The sequence below is a fragment of the Danio rerio genome, chromosome 5, assembly GCF_052040795.2.
Source record: "Danio rerio strain M-AB ecotype USA chromosome 5, GRCz13ab, whole genome shotgun sequence".
Classification (NCBI taxonomy): Eukaryota; Metazoa; Chordata; class Actinopteri; order Cypriniformes; family Danionidae; genus Danio; species Danio rerio.
The window spans coordinates 70016378-70041469 of NC_141025.1; the positions used below are offsets into that span (position 1 = coordinate 70016378).

At 36.5% G+C, this 25092-nt stretch overlaps 1 protein-coding gene and 1 long non-coding RNA gene across 11 annotated transcripts in view; both read left to right on the forward strand.

Moving 5' to 3' along the window:
• The window catches only part of zswim7 (zinc finger, SWIM-type containing 7), a 191084-nt gene that overhangs the window by 5863 nt on the left and 160129 nt on the right, over positions 1-25092 (forward strand). For all 10 annotated transcript variants that reach the window (XR_015489952.1, XR_015489957.1, XR_015489950.1 and 7 more), the window contains 1 exon segment: positions 1777-1879. Coding sequence is in view for 2 of the 10 variants with exons in the window: in NM_001083540.1 (NP_001077009.1) it covers positions 1777-1879 (103 nt within the window). In the remaining 8 variants the exon portion in view is untranslated.
• Positions 11147-15227, forward strand: LOC147844475 (uncharacterized). Its single transcript, XR_015492187.1, has 3 exons — positions 11147-11963; positions 12349-12550; positions 13360-15227. It is a non-coding gene; the product is annotated as an uncharacterized LOC147844475 (long non-coding RNA).

Sequence of the window (25092 nt, forward strand, 5' to 3'; positions counted from 1 at the left end):
ATGAAGCGCTCTCTTCCCAAACGTCATCGTCTGAATAAATCATGACTTTAAAAGCATCCCCAAACCCACAATGACTGTCATCAGTCGACCATTGGGGAAAGCTCTAAGCCACAGTAATTACTCTTCTGTGGAAATCACATTCCTGTATAAATGGCAGTTCACATCACAGGTCAACTATTTTTTTTGCTTTATCAAGCAATTGATTGTGGTCTCTGTGTCATCATCATGTAATGTGCTTGATTAGGTCTGCTTCTCTCTCAGAGACATCGATAATGCGCCCTGTCATACAACCGGCATCAGGCAGAATGCAAGTATTTTTGATCATTTCAGCCTGGTGCAGTGTCAATCCTTCTATACATCGTTTTAAATGTTGTTTATAAAACATTTAGCTAATGCTTTTGCACCCATGGGTGTGCTGGTTTGAAAATGAGGTGTGTTAAGATGCCTTGTTGGTACATTTCTGTTTTGAGCCATTTGAAATTGTCCATGCCATTGACCAACTAAAAGCTGCTCTAAGCCAATGATGCAGTTTATAATAATAATAACAATAATAATAATAATAATGATAATAATTTGATGAGCATGTTGGTTATAGCCAGGTTTAAAACATAAATACACATTGCTTATTACACACACAGGGATGCACAGCAGCACACAATTATCGTTTAATATCAATAATTAAAGGATTAAAATAAATGTAAAATTATTATTGACTACATAAACGCATAAGCCAATTCTACCCCTCACGCCGTCTTCAACTAAGGGGGCTTTGGTGGAATCTAGCTGACACGAGCAGATCTCTTTCCTTATTGGTGAAGCTTTCAGGTTTCCTGCTTAAAAAGTCAGCTATGTAAATAGTGAATATGCTATGGTGTAGGCATGGGCTGGTATAAGATTCTGATAGTATGATAACCTTGAATAAAAATGTCAAGGTTTTACGGTATTGTGATAACTGCTCTAAAATGTATTCTTTTTAAATGTCTGGTTAAAAAACAAAAACTTTTTCCCATTGAGTTAAATATATTTTGTTCTGAGAAACTGATATTTTGGAACAGGAACAACAGACACATGTCAGGCTAAATAATTTAAATAAATCATAGACTTCTGCTGTCTTCATTTGTTTCAAAAACACAGATTTCGTTACATTTTAAAACGGCATTTTTGGATATCTTTTCTGTTGGACATGCTGTAGTCCAAAAAAAAAGTTAACAAAAAAAAAAAAAAAAAACACAAAAAAATTGTACGTCTATTGCAGGAACGCTATTGCAGAAAATTTTGCCAGTTTTAAAACCTTACCTTTTCCAAACTGCGGTATACCTTAAACTTATCGTCCCATGCCTACTATGGCGTGACTGTAACTCACTCTTGAAGGGGTAGTTTACACTAAAATAAAAATGTACTTATCCTTAAGTTGTTTTTCATGTTTGAGTTTTTTTTTATTATTTTGTATTTTTTTTATTTTAACTTTAGAAACCTGTAACCATTAATTTCCTCAGCAGGAAAAACAAATACAATGGAAGTCAATGCGTACAGGTTTTTTAGCATTTTTCAAAACAACATCTTTTGTGTTCAACAGTAGAAAGAATCTCAAACATTTTTGGAACAAGTAATTGTTGACAGACATTTCAGTTTTGGGTGAATAGTGAGAGTTGAGGTTTGTTGCACCTCTGCTTCCTGTGTTCATGTCACCGTCTTATCATCCGGCATTGGTTTCCTGTAGGTAAAGGGATGAATTCTCAAGTTAACCCTTTGGGTCTTGATCTGTTCCTGTTTTAGATTACGGTTTGTGTTTGGCCCATGTGCACTTCAAGCATTGGACTTGGTGGACCAGCATAGTGTCACATGTGTATCATCGCCCAGCGGTCGAAAGGCTTTTCAGGTAAGGAGTTAGCAAAGTAACGGCCAGACATGTTTGCAACAATCGGAAAATCTCCAAACAATCACGCACATCTAACAAACTATACATGTTTAATAGCTATTGGCCAAAATTAATGGGACACTGAAATTTTTGGGCGAGGCATGGTGGCTCAGTGGTTAGCACTGTTGCCTCACAGCAAAAAGGTCGCTGGGTCAGTTGGCATTTCTATGTGGAGTTTGCATGTTCTTCCTGTGTTCGTGTGGGTTTCCTCTGGGTGCTCTGGTTTCCCCCACAGTCCAAAGACATATGCTTAAAGTGAATAGGGTGAACAAAATTGGCCGTAGTGTATGAGTGCATGTGTAAATGTGAAAGTGTATGGGTATTTCCTAGTACTGGGTTGTGGCTGGAAGGGCATCCGCTACTTAAAATATATGCTACAAAGCTGGCTGTTCATTCCGCTGTGGCGCCCCCTGATAAATAAGAGACTAAGCCGAAGGAAAAGGAGTGAAATATTTGGTCAAAAGGCCAAAATCACTGACCAGAAGAGTAAAGATTTAACAATCAGATTTTTAAAATACCAATCACTTGTAGTTTGTTTGTTGTTGTTATTGACACTGTTAGAAGACTTATTTAAACCATGTTTGTCAAGAATGTTATTTCATTTTTTCTCATTTTTTCATTTCAGTCATAGGATTTCAAATAGTCAGAAATAGCAGCAATACTAATAAAATTTGGTAAAATAAAATTGAAATACATTTCAAATAAATATGTTTATGTAAATATGTATTTATATTTATAATTTTTTTCCCAGTGGACAAATGTAACAAAGAAGTCTATTAACTTTACAATAATTAGATTATAAGTATGATTTGTATAGTTTAAAAAGCAAAGGAGTGAATACTTTACTACTAATTGTCTGTATTTGTCTAGAAAGTGAGAACCCAAACAGAGAATCCAAAACTGAGTCCAAATGAACTGGCATGTTATCATGATTATTAAGAATGTTTTTGTAGGTCTGTTTGTTTTTAAAAAAGAGCATCTGACAGCGCTCTGAGTCGAATCTTCTAGATGAAGTACTCTAATGCTGGTCTAGTGTACTTTTCTAAAAATGCCTGTCATTTATCGATGATTGCGTTGTTACAGAACAGTGGTTTGGCTGTGTGAGCGTCTAATTTGTCCACACAATGTGGATAAGCTATGACAGGTAAAGATGTCAGCTTCACAGTGACCAATTTTGTTCCTGGAGGAGCAAAATGTAAAATGGGTTTGGCTGAAGTACTGAAAGGTTTTATGCCAAGAAAACCTTTGTTTTTTTCTGTGAACGTTGCAGTTGGAGCAGCATGCTGAGTTTAATTGCTCAATTTTATATTATCAACAATATACTGTGTGGGAAATATGTATTGAACGCGTCATTTTTCCTGGGAATAATATTTCTAAAGGAGCTATTGACATGAGATTGAACCAGATTTTGGTGAAAACCCAAACAATACAAACATAAAAATGAAACAAAACTAAACAAATCTGAAAAATTAGGTATGGGGTGATGGCAGCTCAAAATCTTGATGGTTCTGGCTCGTCTGTCAAATCTGAGCTTTATTTTGTATTCAGGTCATGTGATTGGCTGGGCCATTCTACAGCTGGATTTTCTGTCTCTGAAAGCATTTAAGAGTTTCCTTGGCTGTGTTTTGGATCATTGTCTTGCTAAAATGTCCACTCTGGTTTCATCTTCATCATCCTGATAATGTAGATGTTGAACTGAAATAGCTAATATTACTTTACAATGATGAAGGGCAGAGGGTTGCTACAGAACTACTGAGAGATTTCAGCTGCTGGCTGGGCTTTCCGTTTCCATGCCTTTCTACACCTTCCTTTCTTCATATGTTCAAAACTGTTTGTTTTTTTTTATTCTATTTTATTACTCAAAACTTAATTTGCCAGTTAATTGGTTTTGTTTTTGTTTGCATATATGGATTTCTTTGGTTGTTACCAACATCCAGTAAAAAGTTTCAAGTCAACAGCACCTTTAGAATATTTATATAATTATTTTTTTAGCACTCAGAAGTTAAAATTCTCCCTTAAATGTCTTTTTTTTTTCTGTCCACTTTCTCTTTTGTTAACGCCATGAGAACTAACTGCTGCCAAAATGGTGTTTTCATGACCCTTAAAGAGTTCACATGTGATGCGTCAAAAAAGGACATGGTCCACAAAGTCAAATGTGCTTTCACCACCTACAGTGAAGCGTCATGGACCCTCAGTCCCAAAGTGTCCAGAGTGGTCAGCCAATTGTCTTGGTTTTTTCATTATTCATGATGTGAATGACCGTAAACATCAGCATATGTCCGTAAGTTTCTGTAAAACGCCTACTGCAAGACGGACCGAAAGAAAAGCAAATAAAGAAGAAACATTACTAGAAATCAAAAGAGGCGTATAGTAATAAAAGTTAACAGACCTTTTTATGAGCTGCTCTGACTCAGCTTTGTGTTTGATGTCTGTGCTTGTAGTTATCATATCTATTTGTCATCTGTACTTCTAGGCTTAGCTGTTTTATTTAACGAAGACAAACATCTAGTGTATTTCTTGTAAATGTGTTTTTAAAGCTATTTTTCCAGGAATCTTTTGTATTCTTTTTCAATAGTGTAACATGACTTTAAAGCAAAGCAAGTTTATTTATATAGCACATTTCTTAGTGTTTTTTTTTCTTGTATGGGAAGTGTAGGGCTACATCACCACATGCAGCTTTTCTTTTTCCTTTCTTTCGCTTGACCTGACAACCAAATAGAGGTCCACATTGACTGCATGACAACAGCATGTCTTTATCTGAATACAATAATATTTTGAGACTAGTGGTCTGTGGACATAATGCACACCACGTTTTTTTCACATTAGCACTGTTGCTCATTATAGTTCAATTCAGGCTTCAGAAACGAGCACATCTTTATTTGTCACATGAATTACTGGTGCTTTTTAGAATCTTCTACACATTTAATGAGATCTTCATGAGTTCTTTGCTAATTGAAATACCTTCAATCACATACTCACAGATCTTTACAAACTGTAACATAGGGCTGGGCAATATTGCAAAATATCACAATATGTTTTAGTGTGTATAAATATTACTATAACTATACATCATGCTGACGATCATTAACAAAATCACATGATCTGAAAGATGATTGTCTTCAGAGTGCATCTGAAAAGACATGAATGACACCCTTCTCGTATAGCTTAAGAACCATAGTTTTTTATGATCTACGTAATTTGGTGCGGCCCTTGGTGCAAATGAAAAGTAAAAGTAAAAAGTGTTTTTGTATGTATAAATAAATGGGCAACTACATAAAATAGAGATAGATTTATCTGTGTGAGCCAAATGTCTGCGCACTGCTTCTACTCTCCCTACACATGATCTGCAGCCGCTGCTTCTGTGCATATGCTTCTGTTCTGATTGCATATGCATGCGAAAGGCATTTGATTTTGGTTTGTGCTACTTTTGTATGTGGTATTAAATCGATACAGATCTGAGGTTTTGCAGGGTGACTGCGGTGTAAACCTTAAAGTTAGAATTCATGCAAGTTTTTTTTAATCATTTTTGATTGATATGCGTTATCATTCTGCACTGGCATGTGTTACAAACTTCCTCTTACTCCTCAACGGCTGCTCATTAATCCTTTATGAGTTCACTATATCGGTGTATTCAGTCTTGCCTGTTATCTGGGGCAATGAAATAATCAATACAATGTACATTTAAGTGAAAGGGGACCAATTATGCCCCTGTTTACAAGATGTAAAATAAGTCTTTGTCCCTGGTGGGTTTATGTGAAGTTTCATCTCAAAATACCCCACAAATAATGTTTTATAACTCTTTGAAACTGCCCCTTTTAGGCTTTGAATCTCATTATGCTGTTTTGGTGACTGTGACTTTAAATTCAAATGAGATTGTACTCTTTTCAAAAGAGGGCGAATATATTAATCAGGCCCATAGCCAGCCTGGTATAAGGGGTGATACTTTTTCTCAAAATGTGGACCTTTTTGCAGTTATTCACCTCATTTACAATGTAAGAGATTTCATACTGTATTTTACTGACATTTTAAGCACTATTTTTAGCTGAATTAGAACCAAAATATTTCCTAAAGATTTAGAATAAAGAAAAATGAATAAATACTTATTTTTGAAATACAAATTTATTAGATCATGAATCTTTAGAAAAAAATAGGAATCTGTTGAAGTGTAAATTAAAAACTGTAGCCTATTTTAGCCTTAGCCTACAAACTGGCCATAACATTTAACTGTCCTCAGTCAGAATTTGGCTGTTTGAATTATAAAAATATTAAAACATGATAATAATAAAAGAGCTTTTAAGAATTTTTCTGGCCTCTCTTGTAAAGAAAGTACATTTGATTTGATTGAAAACTCATGGATTAAAAAATAGCCAAATTAGTTTTCAAATTAATTTTCATATAGAATTTTTCTTGGTCTTAAAGCCTTTTTCAATGGATTAATTTCACTATTTATGATGGCATAGCAGTCAAAATAAGACGAATGAGCTCATGTATGGGACAAATTCTGGACCTTTGTCATTGAGGGCTGGGTCTTTCGAACCACCCCTAGCTACGGGCCTGTAAATGCTTATATGTCAGCATAGTGGCATATTGAAAACAAGAGTAACACCATATGCCAATGCCATATGCCCCTCTGATGATGCGTACAGGCGAGACGAATGTCAATCAAAGTGTTTTTGCAGACTTTATTTGCAAAATAGGTCTCCTTTAATATTTGAAATGCCTTAGCTATACTTGAAGTAAATGGCTAAAGTATTGTTCACAATATAGAAACATCAACATTTAAAAAAGTTTTTTGAACCAAATTAAATACATTTTTTTCACCTATTTTGACCAAATAATGTCTGTTTTTCCTTTAACTTGTTTTAAAATGTGTGAAAAATATCTGAAAATAATTCTGTATAGGCTGCAGCACTGTGACACAAAGCTTTGAGGAAAACACAGCAACTTGTACAGCAATTGTTTTCACAAAACAAAACAAAAAACCTATACTCAGAAGGAAACTACAGCATTATGTTTTATTGGCATGTTTGAACATCCTCTGCTTTGTTGTGATGAGACTGCAGCCAGGCATGACAAAACTGACTATTAAGGCAAATACAGAGAGTCAATGCAAGAATGGTGTGCATTAGGTTCCTTAATATGTGCTCTAACCTTATTTTTAGCATTAGTGTAAGAATGTGGCATAGCTGTTTTGAATATCTCTGTGTCTATCCTTATTACATGTTGATATCAGAAAGATCTGAGTAATTTTAAGAAGAGCAGTTTGCACCCTAAAGGAAATGAAGCATGTAAAATAATGTTGAGGTTGAATGAATGTGTAAATTCTATGCCATGTAGAGATCAGGTCAGTGCGTCAGCTTTGTATCCCGAGGTGCTGAATCTTTGCTATCACGTTTCAGACTCTAAATTGGATTTTTCGTTCAATAGCATATTTAGGTCTGGAGCTCATTCATACTGAATGCAAAGGTGAATGTGATTTTTGTTCTTCAATTTATATGGTTTAATATTTGATGAAAACTCACATTACCCAGTATTGGGCTGTGGCTAAAAGGGCATCCGCTGCGTAAAACATATGCTGAAATAGTTGGCGGCTCATTCCTATGTGGCGACCTAAATCAGATGAATGAATGAATGAAATCTCACAATGTTCATTCTAATAGTGAAGGCCCAAAGAAATTTGTGCGTACAGAACTCGGTAGATGGAATTGAACATTCTACAAATGTACACTTACAGGCCACTTTATTAGGTACACTTGTCTAACTGCTCGTAAACGCCAATTTCTAATAAGCTAATCACATGTCAGCAACTAAACCCAAAGCTGATGTAACGTTAGATGTTGTTGTTACAAATGGGTTATATCTACTCAGTGTTGTTCAGTCACTAAAATCTTCCAAGGAAGACTATTTTCAGTTTCATAAGGGGCCTTTTACAGCATCGATAATGTAGATTTTAATTAGTTAAACAACAAAACAAAAGTACAGCTATTCCAACTAGTCCAGGGGTGTCAAACTCAGTTCCAAAAGGGCCGAAGCCCTGCACAGTTTAGTTCCAACCCTGCTCCAACACACTTACCTGTAGGTTTCAAACAAGCCTGAAGGACTCAATTAGTTTGGTCAGGTGTTTTTAATTAGGGTTGGAACTAAACTGTGCAGAGCTGCGGCCCTTTTGGAACTGAGTTTGACACCTGTGACCTAGTCTCTCCCTATATTGTTTACCATGCAACTCAAGTTTGGCTGTGTTAGCTGTGCTTGTGTTTGTGGAGGTGTGGCTCTAGACGGCAGGGGAGGGACTGTGATTCAGAGATTTATGCTAAGCTGTTAGCATTATAGAAGATCACTTACTGGACCTTTAAAGCAGTTCTGTAGGCAAAAGCGGGTCCAACCCGGTAAGAAGATGTACCTAATAAAGTGGCCGGTTGGTGTTTTTAGAGCACCTTGCTTATATTTGCAAGTAAAAGTGTTTTCTGTAATTCACAGAAAATCAGGTCAAAGATGTTGAAAATGAAGTTGACAGACTCCTTTTTGGCCTTGAGGTCATGTGTTTGACCACATGCAGTAATCCTAGTGGCACTGGCAGACGTTCTCTAGTGGGTAGATGATGTTTCCGGTTGGTCCAGTAGCCAATTTCCTGTCTGTCAGCCGCTCTTTGGGGAACGAGACTTCATTAATATGTCATGGTGATTGTCACTCTGTATTAAGATCAGCTGTTCTTAATAACAGCATGCCTTAAGGCTGCTGTCCAGCTACTGTAGTGTTCTCACTGTCCTTTACTTATTGAGTCGTGACCCGCAGTAGCGTGGGTTGTGTCAAATAACATTGACATAGATGTTTGTCTGTCACTGTAAGCTAGTTTCAGTGTTGCTAAAAAGTTCAAACACACTTTTGTTTGCTTACACTGGCTGGAATTAATATTTTTTTGTAGTAATAATCTGTGGAGCATATGTGCGTGTTTATGAAAATACTATGCTGTTTTGAAGTTTAGTTTGGTGACTCCAGCACAGTAAGACTAAAAAAAAAAAAAACTAAATGTACAGGACAGAATTAGTTGATTAAAGAGGACACAGGTTTCATAGGTTTTATTTAAGAAAAATATAGTCATGTGACTTTTAATTGTTCAATTCAAGTTTATTTGTATAGCATTTTTCACAATAATTATTAATAATAATAATAATAATTCCTTACATTTATATAGCGCTTTTCTGGGCACTCAAAGCGCTTTACACACAATGGGGGGAATCTCCTCATCCACCACCAGTGTGCAACATCCACCTGGATGACGCGACGGCAGCCATTTTGCGCCAGACCGCACACCACACACCAGCTGATTGGTGGAGAGGAGACAGCGATGAAGCCAATTGGAATATGGGGATGGTTAGGAGGCCATGATGGACAAAGGCCAGCGGGCACATTTGGCCCGCTGGCCTTTGTCCAAATTATTGTACAAAGCAGCTAAGATTTTTGTCCTGCTGGGTCTGCTAGTCATTAAATTGTTCGCGTGGTTTTCTCCGGGTTCTCTGCTTTCCTCCACAGTCAAAACACATGTGCTTTAGGTAAATTGGGTAAGCTAAATTGTCCATAGTGTATGTGTGTGAATGTGAGTGTGTTTCCTAGTGAAGAGTTGTATGTACATACATAAACACAGTTGAAGTCAGAATTATTAGCCCCCTGTTTATTTTTTTTCCCAATTTCTGTTCAACAGAGAGAAGTTTTTCGTGATTGATTTTCTTTTTTATACACACGATTATGCTGTCGAACTGTTGTATAAACGCTATATCACATGAGTAGCGGTGCCATATGGCTGTATATCGTCACTGGTGGGACACTAAGGTGCTTGGCCTGTAGCCTCAGGCCAACGCACGACTCCTATCAGTGCTGATATACTGCCACATCGCACTGCTACTCGTGTGATATTGTTCAAATATATTTATAAAATGTAAATCATTCATGTTATTCATAGAGCAGGAGTTTTTTACACCCATAACCTAAAACTCTTGTTTGGTTCAATTTTAGAATTACATGTTTCTTATTATTTTCAAAATGTTTTGATCAAAACATGTATCATCAATGCTGTTTAAAATTAATCTTAAAGTTTAAACAAAAGATGTTCTAATAAATTGAATTTGATTAACTTTTTTTTTTGTATGCAAAGATTGTACTTGCCACTTTTAAATATTTTGTTCCCGTACTTGCTGAATACATATGTATTTATTATGTACATTACATATTTAATTATTTGTTATAACATTAAGTCTTAAAGTCAATTTAAACAGTAGTGTGATTAGCTTATTCCTGTGTATAAGGTAAATCATTCTCTTGTAATAAAAAAAATAAATAAATAAAAATGAACAGAAATTATGTATTAAATATAATCTAACTGGTTGTAAAATAAAGGGTTTTCTTTATTGCTGTCAGTGGTTCTTTGGGTTACTCACTAAAAATGGTTCTTTGGGCCACCGAATATGATGCTAGGAGATTGCAAAACTTTTACTGTTGGCAGTTAAAAAAAAAAAAAAAACAGCAACACTTATGTCCAAAAATTGTGACATTTTTAATGTAAAAATCTTGCAAAATCTGACACTTTAACACACTCTAACCCACAGACTGCATAAACAGGACATGGGCAGCTATAATGGTGAAAGTCTTTTCCTCTGTTTTGTTGACTCACACTGGCAGCAGCAGATCAGTTCAGGCTGTTGTGAAAATGCTCCACTGACACTAATGACTCTTCTGGCCTTTGGCTCGCTGGGAAATAATAACCACTGTTTGTCACACTGGCTGCTTTACCAGCCTGTGCTGATCCTTGTTGTGACTTTAATAAGGTGGGATGTTTCACTGAAGGCCAGCTATGTGGACAGAATGCACCTAGTTTGAGAAGATGTTGTTATTTTTAAAAAGGTTATTGTTTTGGTAGAAGCAGTGACGTATGTGTCTATGCTTTAGTGTTGAGACATTACTGTCAAATTGCACAAGACTTTCAAATCCTCTGTTGTGCAAAGACTCCAAATATAAGGTCTGTAAAAGTCACATTTCAGCAAGACTGTGCTTGCCTGTACTGTCATACCATTGATTTTTGTGGTTTATGAAAAGCAAAGAGGCTCAGACTAATGCTTGCCCAGAAAAAGACAATTAAAAAAAAACAACATGACATAAAAAAAATATCATAATTTTACTTTTTCAGGGGTTCTACTGTTAGAGCTGGCAGATTAATCGAAAAGTAATTGAAATCGAGATTCAGAACCTATAATCAATCATTTTTTGACTCCCTAATGTGCGTGGTGTCATGGGACCCCGCTCTGTTTGCGCCAATGCATAATGCAAGCTCTGTGATTGGAAGCGATGTCGAATGTGGGTGGAAGAGCAGCAAGTCTTTGGAACGATTGTTCACAAGTGTCGAGGCCCTAATGACCTGTTTCCACTGAGTGGCACTGTCAGTATGGGTCACCTTTATCAGGCTTGCGTTTCCACTGCTAAAAGGGTACCAATGATACTTGGCGTGCGCATGGTGTACGACAGAAAGTTTCAGTCAACATCATTTTCGCTCAAGGAAATGTCTACAGTAAAGCTGTACCGGTTGTTCACATATCATATAAGAAGCACTTCTCACAAAACAGATGCTTTATACACATAAATACTTGTGTATAAATGTTCATTACTAACCTTTCTATGAACATGATTTGATTATAAATGCAGATCAATGAATCAAAGTAGCCTACTGCAATTTCTGCAATTATATAAAATAAATAAATAGATGCAACATATATGAACACACACAGACCCTTACAGACTTTGATATGTTACCAAGTGCAAAAAAACTACACACAGCATACATTTAGTCCTTATTTGGGTTCAAAAACAACACATAACATGTAGCCCACAGTCAGTGTAAACCTCTCATCTGTATCTTTAATCTTCACCAGCACATGTAACGTTAACATTATTGTTAAAGTAATTCCGCCATTCAGAATTCATAGTACTTCAAAAGGTGATTATAATAGTTAAACATGGCAGTTTGTTCATCTTTTAGGTGTGTTTAACTGCAGGCACTGTGTGATATGCGTGCACAGAGGGAAGTCAGATTGGTCCTGGGAGTCAGATTTTGATACACCTCTTATGGGTGGGCTCACGCGGTTTTCGCTACTCAACACAGACGTATAAATCAGCCTTTAAAGCCACACTTTGCAGCCACATTTGATCTAATAGGACGATGGACCCATTCTTGAGCTTCACTTTGCACTACATTGGCGATAATTGGAAGCTGCGCCAGAGATACCTTGAGATGCCTTAAACAAAAAAATAGTTGTGAAAAACATGTTTAAAAAAATACACCTTTGGAGCAGTATAATAGAAAACTTTGGTGGTTTTTAAAACCTTGACTTTTCCAAACCACGATATATCATCCCATGTCTAGTATATATAGTCCATGTAATTAGTCTTCATGATCTACAGTTTTCTGCAAGTAATCGGGGATGATCCAGAACTGGTGTGTGTGTGAGGTGCCTGATGGGAAATGTAGTGCAGTTTGGAAGCAAAATTGCAGTCCGGGTGCATGTTTTCCAGCAATCTGCTAGGCCTAGATTGCTGGTGATTGTGACAAGAGTATTATTCATCACAGTTTACTCAGAGATAAATAGGGTATATGCCGAGCTAGTGCTGTTCCCATGCTGATACACTTCCGGTGACCTGTTATTGTGAACTTTTTTCCATTTTATATGGTTCCTTGTACAGCATTGATGTTGTAATGTCATTAAAATACATTCAGTTAAATAAACTTTAGTATTTATTTAGTTGCTCAAGCGTAAAACGAGACAAAAAGCTGTTTACTCGCACGTGCCCGTCAGAATCGGCAGGCTAACGCAGAAGCTCCATTGAATATACAGGGGTAAAATAAATACTCATATTATAAAGATATGGTGGGGGAAATGTAATTTAATGCACTGTTTCTTGTACAATCTGAGACCCACTTTAAATCGGATATCACACAGCTAGTGGAGATCGCTGATTTGTAAATAAAACAGACCTTAAACACACCGGATTTTGCATTGGCATTCAATTCGCCGGAAGCGCTTAACCCAGGTTACTGGCAAATTAAAAGTCCTATTAGCATGCTTCGGCATATACCCCATTGTGATTTAAATGACAAATAATTTAGTTGATCTTTTTCTGTGAAAAAAAAAATCTGAGTTTTCATGATAGGCCTAGCAATGGGATATGATCATTATATTAAAACCTTGATTTACTGTGAGTAATTAATTGATGCATATTATTGTAAAGAAAATAACAATGATAAAACAGTAATGTTGGCTGGCATTACGTGCTACTTCTACTTCAACTTTTCCACCTGTCTCACAACAATCAGTTATCTAAATGCAATCTATTTCAGAACATCATGATATTGCAGTTCCTGTTTTGCTCAAACCAGTCACACAGGGATAAAATGGCAGTTCACGTGAAATCATTCACTTTTTTTGAGATTGTTTATGATATCGGCTCATAACAGGTACTAAAGTGCAAAAGGACACTCAAATGAATGTTTTTCAGATTAGATGATTCCTCTTGCAATGAGTGGCGACATTTACAGATTCTTTTAATTTTTTATAGAAAATCTGAAAGAAACTACAATGAAATTAAACTGAGTGCATTTCTTTCAGCGATTTCCTGGAAATAGTTTTGTCCCTCCACTACTCCCACATGCCTATTTTATATAGTCTTTATATGATCTTCACCAGGGATTTCAGACCTTCACTTCTCATTTCACACAATCTTTTATTTCATGTTTTATGCATATCTGTACAGAAAGGTAGCATCTCCTACTATAATCTGTTTTTTCCATCTCTTCTCGCTGAGCCTCGGGCAGTTTAAAGTGTGGGGGATGTTCAGAGCCGTTTCTCAGTTTAGCTCAGATCTGTGACGCTTGACCCAGTGCTGCTAGGTTGAAAATCACTATTTAAGCTCTATTTAAGCTCATATTTAGCCTCATATTCACTGAGAAACTGCAGCTGTATCATTTTTATTTCAACACAAACATGCCTACTTTCTGTGTAAATGACACTTATTAGATTGCTGATTCGTAAACCAAGCATTTTCCTGGTGTTATTACCGCCTACGCAAAGCCAGATGGTAAATTCAATTATATTTAATCATGTAAAGCCTGACAAATCAAATGAAAGAAAAATCATACTTCTCCAATGGAACTGTTAATCGAATGTTTAGATAAAACTGAAAAATCGTCAGTTGTTTGCTATTAAAGGAAGAAGCAGCAGAGACTATTATGCATGGGACTTTGTCAGACTTTGACAGGGACTTTGTCGGTTTCTGTTACAATTCGTATAGACCTGTGTCGTCTTCCTTCGGATCATAACATGAAAGTGTAATTAAAACGGTTGCCTTGTTTTCTGTAGTTTGCAAAATATCTGTTTAATTGTGTGTTGTAACTTGTAATCGCTCTGTGTGGCTTTCAACATTCCGGCATTGGGCATACTTTCTGCTACTTCCTAGCCATGGTGGGCATTTCTCTCTGTCTCCTGCTGAACAGACTGGGTCATCAGACCAAGCAGTGCAGATTGGACTCACGCAAAGGAATGAATCGCTAAACAAATCATGTGGGAGTCGTTGCGATAATTTAAATTAGAAATTTATAAATTTAAATTAAAGAATTAAAAAAATGCTTATTATATAGATAATGAAAGGATTTTTTCACCTTGCATGCATATCAGCCTGTTGTTGGAGAACCCTAATAAAACCATAATATGACCTTTTATAATGCATAATAAGGGCTCTTTAATATCATTTCACAAAATGACTTTTTTGGAAAGTATTATAATTTTAGGGGAATGCATCTGCATAAAATATACAAAAAGCACAGATGAAAACTTTAGAACAAAGATAAAAGTGAAAAATAGCTTTTCATAGTTTAGTCTAACAGCATTGAGATTCAGAAATGCATTCATTGATTGTAAAGTAACACCATAGTCTTCGTTGTATAAATAATTAAACAATTAATCTGTGCTGAAGTCGCAAACTTGTGTCCATTTGCTTTAAATTTGCTTGAAATCTTAGACACAGGGCTTAAAAATACTTAAAATTAAAGTCTATTAGATTAGGTCAAGTTTTATTAATCCCAACTTGACACTGCTGATGCTTTGATGTGACTATTGTGGATTAGCACATTGCGATATCAACGCTAAAACAATAGTTTCGATTGTGTAACCCTAAAAAGGATGGAAATATCTGTTGTCGTTGGCGCAATAGCCTAGTGGCTAGCATGCTGACATATGATGCAATAGTACACCTAATAAAAGGCAAAAAGGCCAAAAAAATGTAATCTTAAAAAAAGAAATATCTGTTGTCAATCTGCAGTTTTTGTGGAGTTTAAAACAGATGTGTGTCAATACAGTGAAAATTGAGAGTAACATTGAAGTAACATTTCTACTGTTTTAGATTATATATTTTATAATAAAGAAAAAAAGATGTGAATTATGAACTAAACCTACTTTCAATCCAATTCATTTAGAAAAATTAATAACAAAATAAAAATTATTCTTACAATTTAATCAAAAAGACAAATTTATTAAAAACATAAAAAATTTTTTTTATTAATACTACAAAACCTTAGTAATATTAAAGTATAATTAATCAGATGGCAGAAGTCATGCAGCTTTATTTTTTGTTTTTTAAGGTTGTAAACATTTGCGTGTCAAGTACAATATAGCAGTCTGTTAAAAATAGATATTGGTTTTCATTTTCTATTGATTGTGGAAGCAGCAATTCATCAAGTGATGCCATGTAGACAGATTTGAAAGTGGTTAGGGAATACTTTCAGCTTTTTAAAGGGATGCAGTTTAGACCCTGTAAAATGTTCCAGATCTGTCATAACCTCCAAAATCCATCTCCCAGAACCACCCTGTAAAAAAACACTATTATATAAAATATACTATTACATATATTTATATATAATTTATATATTTATATGCTGTTTTGTCAAATAAAAAAATATTTTTTTAATTGAGTAGAATTTGGAAATAAAGTTGCATGGCTTGTACTCAGTACTTCCATACCATTAATAATTGATAAGACATGTGAAAGTCAAAATAAATAGTATATACTTTAAAAAATATTCAATAACTGCGTCCGAAACCACATACTTCCATACTATATAGTACACTAAAATCAGTATGTGAGTCGAGTAGTATGTCCGAATTCATAGAATTCGAAAATCAGTATGCGAGAAGTACCCGGATGACTTACTACTTCCGGCGAGATTCTGGAGTGCGCATCCCATGCACGCTGCGCTATCCCATAATGCCCTGCGAGAGAATTCAGTCGAAGTGAAATGACGCAACTGAAACAGGTATGTCACGTGACCATGACAAAATGGCGGATGCAGTACGTCTGAATTCCATTCAAACGTTTCACTTTCATACTGTATAGAGCGTACTTTACGTACGAGTAGTACGAGTAGTACGTTTAAATTGAAATGCACTACCTACTGAGTAATAGGCGGTTTCGGACGCAGCCAATATGTTTTGAATAACATTAACCTTTTTCCAAACTACACTTTCAGATGTCTTTCCAGAATGTATATATGGCATGTAATTTGCATGCATAACACCTAAATTATTTATTCGAGCATTATAATGTTAGTTATGGCGATAATGTCAATAAAGCATTTTATTCTGTTTAGAGTTTAATACACATCTGCATTTCCTTTAAATGACATTACTCTCCATGCACTAGTGATGTAAAGGATGTAAGCACCTTTTTTTACACTATTGAGTTAGTAGAAACTCTAAATATAACCTTTAGATTGGCAGCTAAATGTCTGGACTCCATCATAGCTGTCACTGGCCAAGGACAGTCCAAGAGGAAGTCTGCCCGATAAGTAAAGTAACCAATCACAGTTGGATTATTTCAGCCTCATGTTTAGGGGCATGGAAATGTATAGTCTATTCTCTTTCAGTTGCAGACTGATGTACATTTTCCATGCCTCAAGCAAAACTCTTATACATGTCTTATATTCATCATATGCTTTTCTACAGCCAGTTATTTGAGAAAGAAATATAAATATAAAACAACTTTGCTTTTGAATGATTCTTCCTATTCTGTCCTGTTCTGTTTCCTTTTCGTGAATATGAAAAACCAGATTTGACTGGGCTTTCATCCAACGAATGTCCTCCAGTCGTCCCATTCCATTAATAACATTTACATTAGACCTCTAACCCGGTACCTTTTAAGATGTCACATTTTTCATTTTTTGTGACTCGTCCAACCAAAACTAACCTTCATGGCATTATTAGATACAAGCTTGTGAAGTAAGCATTTTATTCCACAACGCAAGTCTTACTAACTTCCCACAAATTCAAAGTTATCCACTCCCTAGAGCACATCCCTGACATCTCTTTTTCTTTAATCAAATACAGTCTGGCCTTTCCAAACCACCCCAAACACATCCGCTCTACAGTATCTGTTTTTGAAGAGGTCCCGTGAGGGAGAAGAGGGTTGAGGGTATCACAGAGTTCCATCCAGAGCCTACATTTCATTTTTATGTTGTGTTGGAAACATATGATTGATTTATGAATGATTTCTTGAATGTTCTCCCAGCGGTTAGGGGTCCAGAAATCTGTAAACACACTAAAAATCTGCCATTTAAAGTCTAATATAAGACTGAAAACAAATATTATGTAATTGGTTTGCTTTGCTACATAATTGGTACATTTAAAATACTGTAATCATTTGTTTCAGCTCATTTTTCCACACTTTAGCATAAAATAAAGTGAAATTTTTAATGAAATGCTGAATTAGCTTTTTCATGTAGTTTTTTTTTATTATTTCTTTTTCACAGTTTCTATTATTGTTTAAAGAAGTACACATTTTTTGGTGTGTTTAATCCACAAGTGCTAGGAATAGTTTTACTACCCCAAGTCTGAAAGAAAGTTGGGACAGTTTGGAAAACACAAATAGAAAAAGAAAGCAGGTATTTCTAAATGTACTTGCATACAACAAACATTATTTATTGTGTTCCTCGTGATTTTTTTTTTCTCCAAAATAAACATATATTTCAATTGCCACAGCCATATCACCCTGCATCCCAAGACTGGTTTCTCACTCAAGCTAAACATGGATGAGCCTGGTCAGTACTTGAATTGGAGACCACATGGGAAAACTAGGTTGCTGTTGGAAGGGGTCTTAGTGAGGCCAGCAGGGAGGCCAGCAAACCTGTGATTGAGTCCTAATGCCCCAGTAAAGTGAAGGGGGCACCATACACCATACTAAACAAAAGTTTTATTAACTCATTTCTAATAACTGATTTATTTTATATTTGCCATGATAAAAGTAAATAATATTTGACTAGATATTCTTCAAGACTCTTCTATACAGCCTAAAGTGTGTAAATAATTAGGTTAAATAGGTTAACTAGGCAGGTTTGGATAATTAGGCAAGGTATTGTATAACGATGATTTGTTCTGTAGATTATCGAATAAAAAATAGGTTAAAGGGGCAAATAATTTTGACCTTAAGATGTTTTTTAAAAAATAAAAAACTGCTTTTATTCTAGCCAAAATAGAACAAATAAGACTTTTTCCAGAAGGAAAAATATCATCAGACATGCTGTGAAGATTTTCTTGCTCTGTTTTTTTTTATTTCTTTTTCACAGTTTCTATTATTGTTTAAAGAAGTACACGTTTTTGGTGTGTTTAATCCACAAGTGCTAGGAATAGTTTTACTACCCCAAGTCAGAAAGAAAGTTGGGACAGTTTGGAAAACACAAATAGAAAAAGAAAGCAGGTATTTCTAAATGTACTTGCATACAACAAACATTATCTATTGTGTTCCTCGTGATTTTTTTTTTCTCCAAAATAAACATATATTTCAATTGCCACTGCCATATCACCCTGCATTCCAAGACTGGTTTCTCACTCAAGCTAAACATGGATGAGCCTGGTGAGTACTTGGATTGGAGACCACATGGGAAAACTAGGTTGCTGTTGGAAGTGGTCTTAGTGAGGCCAGCAGGGAGGCCAGCAAACCTGTGATTTGTGTGAGTCCTAATGCCCCACTAAAGTGAAGGGGACACCAAACATTATCCAATTTCTGTTTAATGCAGAGAAGAATTTTTTCAACACATTTCTAAACATAATAGTTTTATTAACTAATTTCTAATAACTGATTTATTTTATATTTGCCATGATAAAAGTAAATAATATTTGACTAGATATTTTTCAAGACTCTTCTATACAGCTTAAAGTGAGTTAATTAATTAGGTTAAATAGGTTAACTAGTCAGGTTTGGATAATTAGGCAAGTTATTGTATAACGATGGTTTGTTCTATGGATTATCGAAAAAAAAAATAGGTTAAAGGGGCAAATAATTTTGACCTTAAGATGTTTAAAAAAAAAAAAAATGCTTTTATTTTAGCCAAAATAGAACAAATAAGACTTTTTTCCAGAAGAAAAAATATCATCAGACATACTGTGAAGATTTTCTTGCTCTGTTAAACATAATTTGAGAAGTATAAAAAAAAAGAAAAAAAACTATCAAAGGGGGGCTAATAATTCTGACTTCAACTGTTTTTTTTTTTCTTTTTACTGCATTTACCAGTTAGTTACCTTTGTCTGTGATATTTTTTTCTTCTCTCAGACTCACTAAACACTACTAATTGATTCAGTTTCTAGACTTTTTGCTCTTTCGGTCACTTAAAACCAGAAATCATGTCTATGAATTATATTTCCATCTTCATTATCACTGATACAGGACACGATGAAAACACAGGTCATGGCATTCTCCATTTTTCTAGTTGTTGATTCTTTTGAAAAAATCAACAACTGGAGGTGGTTTGCCATCTTCAGGTTGGAGGAAAGTCCTTACCCTAATTAATGTACTATAACATGTAAAACAGAATCATGAAAGGAACATTTAAAAAGCAACTCATGTAATCACCTTAATCATATTATTTTCTTATTCAGATTAAAGCAGATCATTTCATTACTGATTTCTGATTACTGATGTAAGTGTAGTCACTGTTGGCCAGCTTATGTCACTAAAGAGTTCCTATCGATTGTGCAAATGTAATAGGGGAAAATGGCTCAAATGGACATTAGTTCTTGTGGAAGTTGGCCTGGTGGCTAGTTCTACAGTGGCTAGTTCCTATTAGTGAGTTCCTGGTCAAAATTCCCCATTGGAGTGGACCATGGAAAGTAGTGCTGCAGCCCAAATAGTCTTTTAGGGCCTACTCACACTATGCCATCCGTACCTTGCCCAGGTTTCCCGGGTTGTTTTAAGAAGTGCGAGTGCGCTGAATTGAGCTCAAGTACGGTTTACTTGGCCGGCCCTGGCCCGTTTGGAAGAGGTGTGCTTGAGCACGGTTCACTTGGGCTTTGGGGCGGTACGCTTGTGTGTGAGTGCAAAACACGCCAAAGCCCGAAACTGAGAGCGAGACGTGACTTTTAAGGGGCTGTTTCATATGGATTTATTAATCATTCTTACTGTTCAGTGAATGCAAACTGCCATAGTTTTTATTAAAGACGCAAACCCCTCACTGCTTGACAGCTGCAAACCTTCAAAAAACCTCCTAATTCCTGCAGCACAAGGACTTTGTTTTTTTATGAGCATCAAAAGTGGCTGATCTGACTGCGTGTCACCGCATCCCTAAGGACTAAAGCGATATAACTAAAGAAATCTCCACTGTGCTGAACGAGAGCGCTTACTGAACAGCGCATCATCGACGACGTAAGCGTACTTAGGCCTGATTGTAATGTGAGTTCGGGCCGTCGGGGGAGACGAGAGGGGGCACAATCGTGCTTTGGCCCGGTCCGAGGCAACTGTACATAGTGCGAGTACGCCCTTATACTATAATTGGCTTTCACATTAGCACAATTTGCAACATATGGATGGGTCAAAATGTGTAGTTTTGTGTTTACTCGTTTCCCTGTGCTTTTTCACATGGTTGCCTTCATTGGCAACTTTAAACAAACCTGTCAATCCTCCTGTCACAGTTAGAATTCTTATATACACACTCTTCGTTGTATTTCATTTAGTGAAAACCACTCAAACACTCCTTCCTGCTGTAATAAAGTGAAAATAAGCAGCATGTGGATCTGCCATTTGTGGGCTTTTCATGCGGAAAGCTTGTAATGATTTTACTCATAATTTGCATAATGATGCATTTAGCAGTTAACAGACAGGTCTGTTTTCCTATTGTGCTGTTCATATCCTCATAAAACGCAATACACACTGTGGTTGCAGATGAGCTTTACCACAGATAACATTACATCTGTTTTGTTTTTCTGGTTAGGTATTGATAATCAATAGCTATTAAAACTGTAGGACATCTCCACTTAACTGTCAGTGTCACAAACATCCGCCCGGTTTCTAGTTATTTCACTTTGTGTTTGTGGAACTGAATGAAATCAAACCTCCCCCAAATTGCAAAGGGTTGTGACCAGCATTGGCTGCTAGAACTAGCGGTAATGTTAGAACCTAGACACACCAAGCCAAAGGTCGGTCATTGGCCAGTTGGTTTGGTGTGTTCCACACGTCGCCTCACGCCAGGTTAGTGTCAGCTCGTTGGCCTGATTCAGCATGTGGAATCAGTGTCTGTTACAACTAATCAGAGCGCGAATGTGACGTAGCAAGGAAACACTTCAAGCAAAGAAGGAGCACAAAGAGGCCAACTATAATTTTGTTACATTCCTTAAATATTTGGCGACAATATTGATTATTAGATTCACAAATATTTGCATGAGCGAATCCCTTCGTGGTAACTTACTGTTATATGTTATTAGCTGCTTTCTTTACACTTTGTGTGTATGTCTTAAGTTCGGTTTCCTTTTGTGTGTTGTGTGGTGTGTTCATGCTCAGCTTTTTGGTCCAGACATCATTAAACGCGAGGCAACAACACGGTTGCTAGTTGTTTGGCCTCACTCATAAGGCTGATTTATACTTCTGCGTCAAACGCTGGCATACGCTACGGCGCTGACGCATAGCCCTTCGTCGTTGCCATCGGCGTCGCTGACGTGCACCTCTCAAAAAATTTAACTACACGTCGCAACGATGCGTAGCGCAAGCTCTGTGATTGGTCGGCTTGGTAGCGCTGACGAGTCTGGGCGGGACTGAGAGCAGCGTGAATGGTGCGAGCCTGATGGAGCGATTGTTTACAAGTGTGGAGTCCCGTGAAGGAGCTCCGGATGGAAAGTTTTGTTTTGTGTTTACCTCATGGTTAAAGCACGTCCGCCGGTTCCTGCCTCAAAATGAGCGAGTTTGAGCCATTTGTACATCCCGAAAGTGTTCAGGAAAAGCAAAACAGCAGCGAAGAAACCAGACACAGAGGAACATTTACACCTCACTGCCAACTAGCGTTTCGAAAGTGTTAATGCAGACCAACAAAGACAGCGCGCTGAAGTATAAATGCAGAGCTACGCGAGTTGCATGCGCTGTGGGTTATGCTGGTCACTTGACGCAGAAGTATAAACCAGACTTTATACTGGAGGTGTTCTGTTCTGCTTAAGGAAAACCAAGGTTCCTGTAGAGTTCAACTCCAACCAGCTCTAGCACATTTTCTTTTATGGATTTTACAAGATTTCTAAAAGTATTGTCTGATACCAGACTCTTTAAATCATGTAGATTGCAAGGTGCAGCCATCATAGAACTTGTTGGCCACTTCCACCAGGAGGTCATGAAAGAGTGTACAACACCTGCTTGTCAAATTTCTGTCCACATGAATAGCTAAACTAAACGTTACCCAGCAGAGCATTACTTACATCGTCACTGTTTTTGTACCACAGTCCATCCCAGTACCATCACTTTTCCAGCTAAATTGTACAAATGTACAAAGTTCTGTGATGAAAAGTAAATGGGACCCAGTGAACCATTTGTATTTTCTCCTATTATTTAATCTTTATTTCTAAATTATATTTAAATTGTAAAAGCAGCTTAACATGGATAAAGAAAAGGGAATTAAAAGCCATAACAATATTTCTGCTAGTGGAACATTCCAACAAATCAGGCAGGCATTTAACATTCTGGTTAAATGTAAATGGATTCAGATCAGTTTAGAACAAAAGTCACTGGTGAAGCTCAGTTCAGGTTAATTCCAGTTTAATACAAAAGTCATGGATGAAGGACAATCCAATAAAGAACAGCTCCACCAGCCCCATGCAAGCCTAAGGCGGCAGTGTCAAGGAACCAAACTTCACCAACTAATGCAAGTTAAGCGCAAACATTGGGAGAAACTAGGCTCAGCTGGGGTGACCTCTCAAATGTCTTGGCCAGAGTTGCAGTTTGGGCATCGAAGGGCTTGAGAGGGGTGAGCATCCCTCGTAAAGTAGGTGCAGGTCCATTTACGTCTCTGGTCTTTCACCTTTGACTTGTCAATGACCATGAGAAACATCGACTGTGGACATGAACCTGAATGAAAATTGCAATATCTAGTAAAGCTGTGGGAAAAATCATTGAAGAAATCGATTCTGCATTAATTCTTACATTTCTAAAATGGATCGCTGTTCTCTCGAGTTGAAGACTGTGCTAGTTTAGGAGAAACGCTTGTGTTTAGCTGAGTCTTGTAAGTTGGTTTTTATGTCATGTAGGGTTGTAACAATATACCGGTATGACGGTCTACCACGATTTGAACGTGCACGATTATCATACCATGAACAATTGCATATCAACGGTTTTAACCCTTAAAGACCGAGACAGCCGCCCGCGGCTAAAAATAAGTATTGCTCTTAAATGTTTAATAACTTTTGATCCACTGATCCGATTCATACAATTCAAAGATTGGCATAAAGAAGAGAATCTCAGCTTTCCAGTGCTGTATCACATAACATTCGCAGACTTTCAGAGGCTCCGGAATCAGTGCGGTTACGTCATCAAAATTTGACTGATTTGACAAAGAAACGCTCGTCACTGTGTCTCCGGACAAACCAGACATGATACATTGATGCATTGTCCCTCCTCCATGCCCAGATTGGTTCAAACTCGCTATATCACAACCAATAAGCATAGGTTTCGCTTTTGTTTGTGGACCAACAATGAGCTTTTTGAACAACACTGAATGAGAGATAGGCATACATTTATGCGCGGCTAAATAAAACGCAAAAAAAAAGCATGAAATAATTCTCATACTAAGTACTTTTGCATGCACAGCAGCACAGAAACATGACAAAACAGTGACACAGCAAAGACGAACTGCTGCTCTTGCTGTTTTCAAAAGACGCAAATGAAGGTGCAGCTGTTATGCAGACAACCATATCCAAATCCATATCCATAGACAACCATATCCATGCTGGCACATAAAACCTAAGGATGTTCCATATTGAATCTAGTTTCGTTATGTAACTATTTATAGTATAGTAAATATTTATATCTATTTTTTTACTGAGGATTTGCACCATGTTTATTTGGACTTTATTTGGACTTTGACACATTATTTATTATTTTCTTATTTTTTATTTGTTCATTGTAAGTGGTGTTGTTTATAGTAACTGAAAATATATTATTTGGAAAAAGTCAAATTTGCTTCACTGTTCTATTATTTTGTAACATTTGTAACATACCGTATACCGCGAAACCGTCAAACCGTGGTATTGTTTTAGACGATTATCATACCGTAAAAAATTCATACTGTTACAACCTTAATGTCATGAAAGTAATGTGTGAACAGCTCACTATGAAACTCTTGTAATTCGCTTAAACCTTTTTTAACTTTATTAAAGATTATTTGACATTCAGATGGTATTTGTAAGGAATTGGATGCAAGCAGAGTATGGCAGTTTGTAAAGCATACAGCACCATCTGCTGTTAAAATCTTAACCTAGAATTGTGCCAAAAGATACGAGAAATGCATTCTCTTACATTTTTGTTTTGGTATAGCTTTAAAATCCAATTCCAACACTCATATACCCTTTGTAGGCTCTTCAGCAATGTGCATGGGTCATGATAGGCATGCATCATGATTAGTCTGTGGCTTAATAGCCCCATTCTTAAATGACATTCTTTACAAATTTACATGACATGTGCCACAGTAGACCTTCTGTTGACTTGGACACGATGGGATGAACTTTGTTGCTTTTGTGCATTAATGACCCTTGTGCCCAAACATCATTTTGCCCATTTATGATTTGCCCTTCCTCTGACCACTCTTGACAAATTCTTACCACTGATGACTGGGAGCAACACATGCT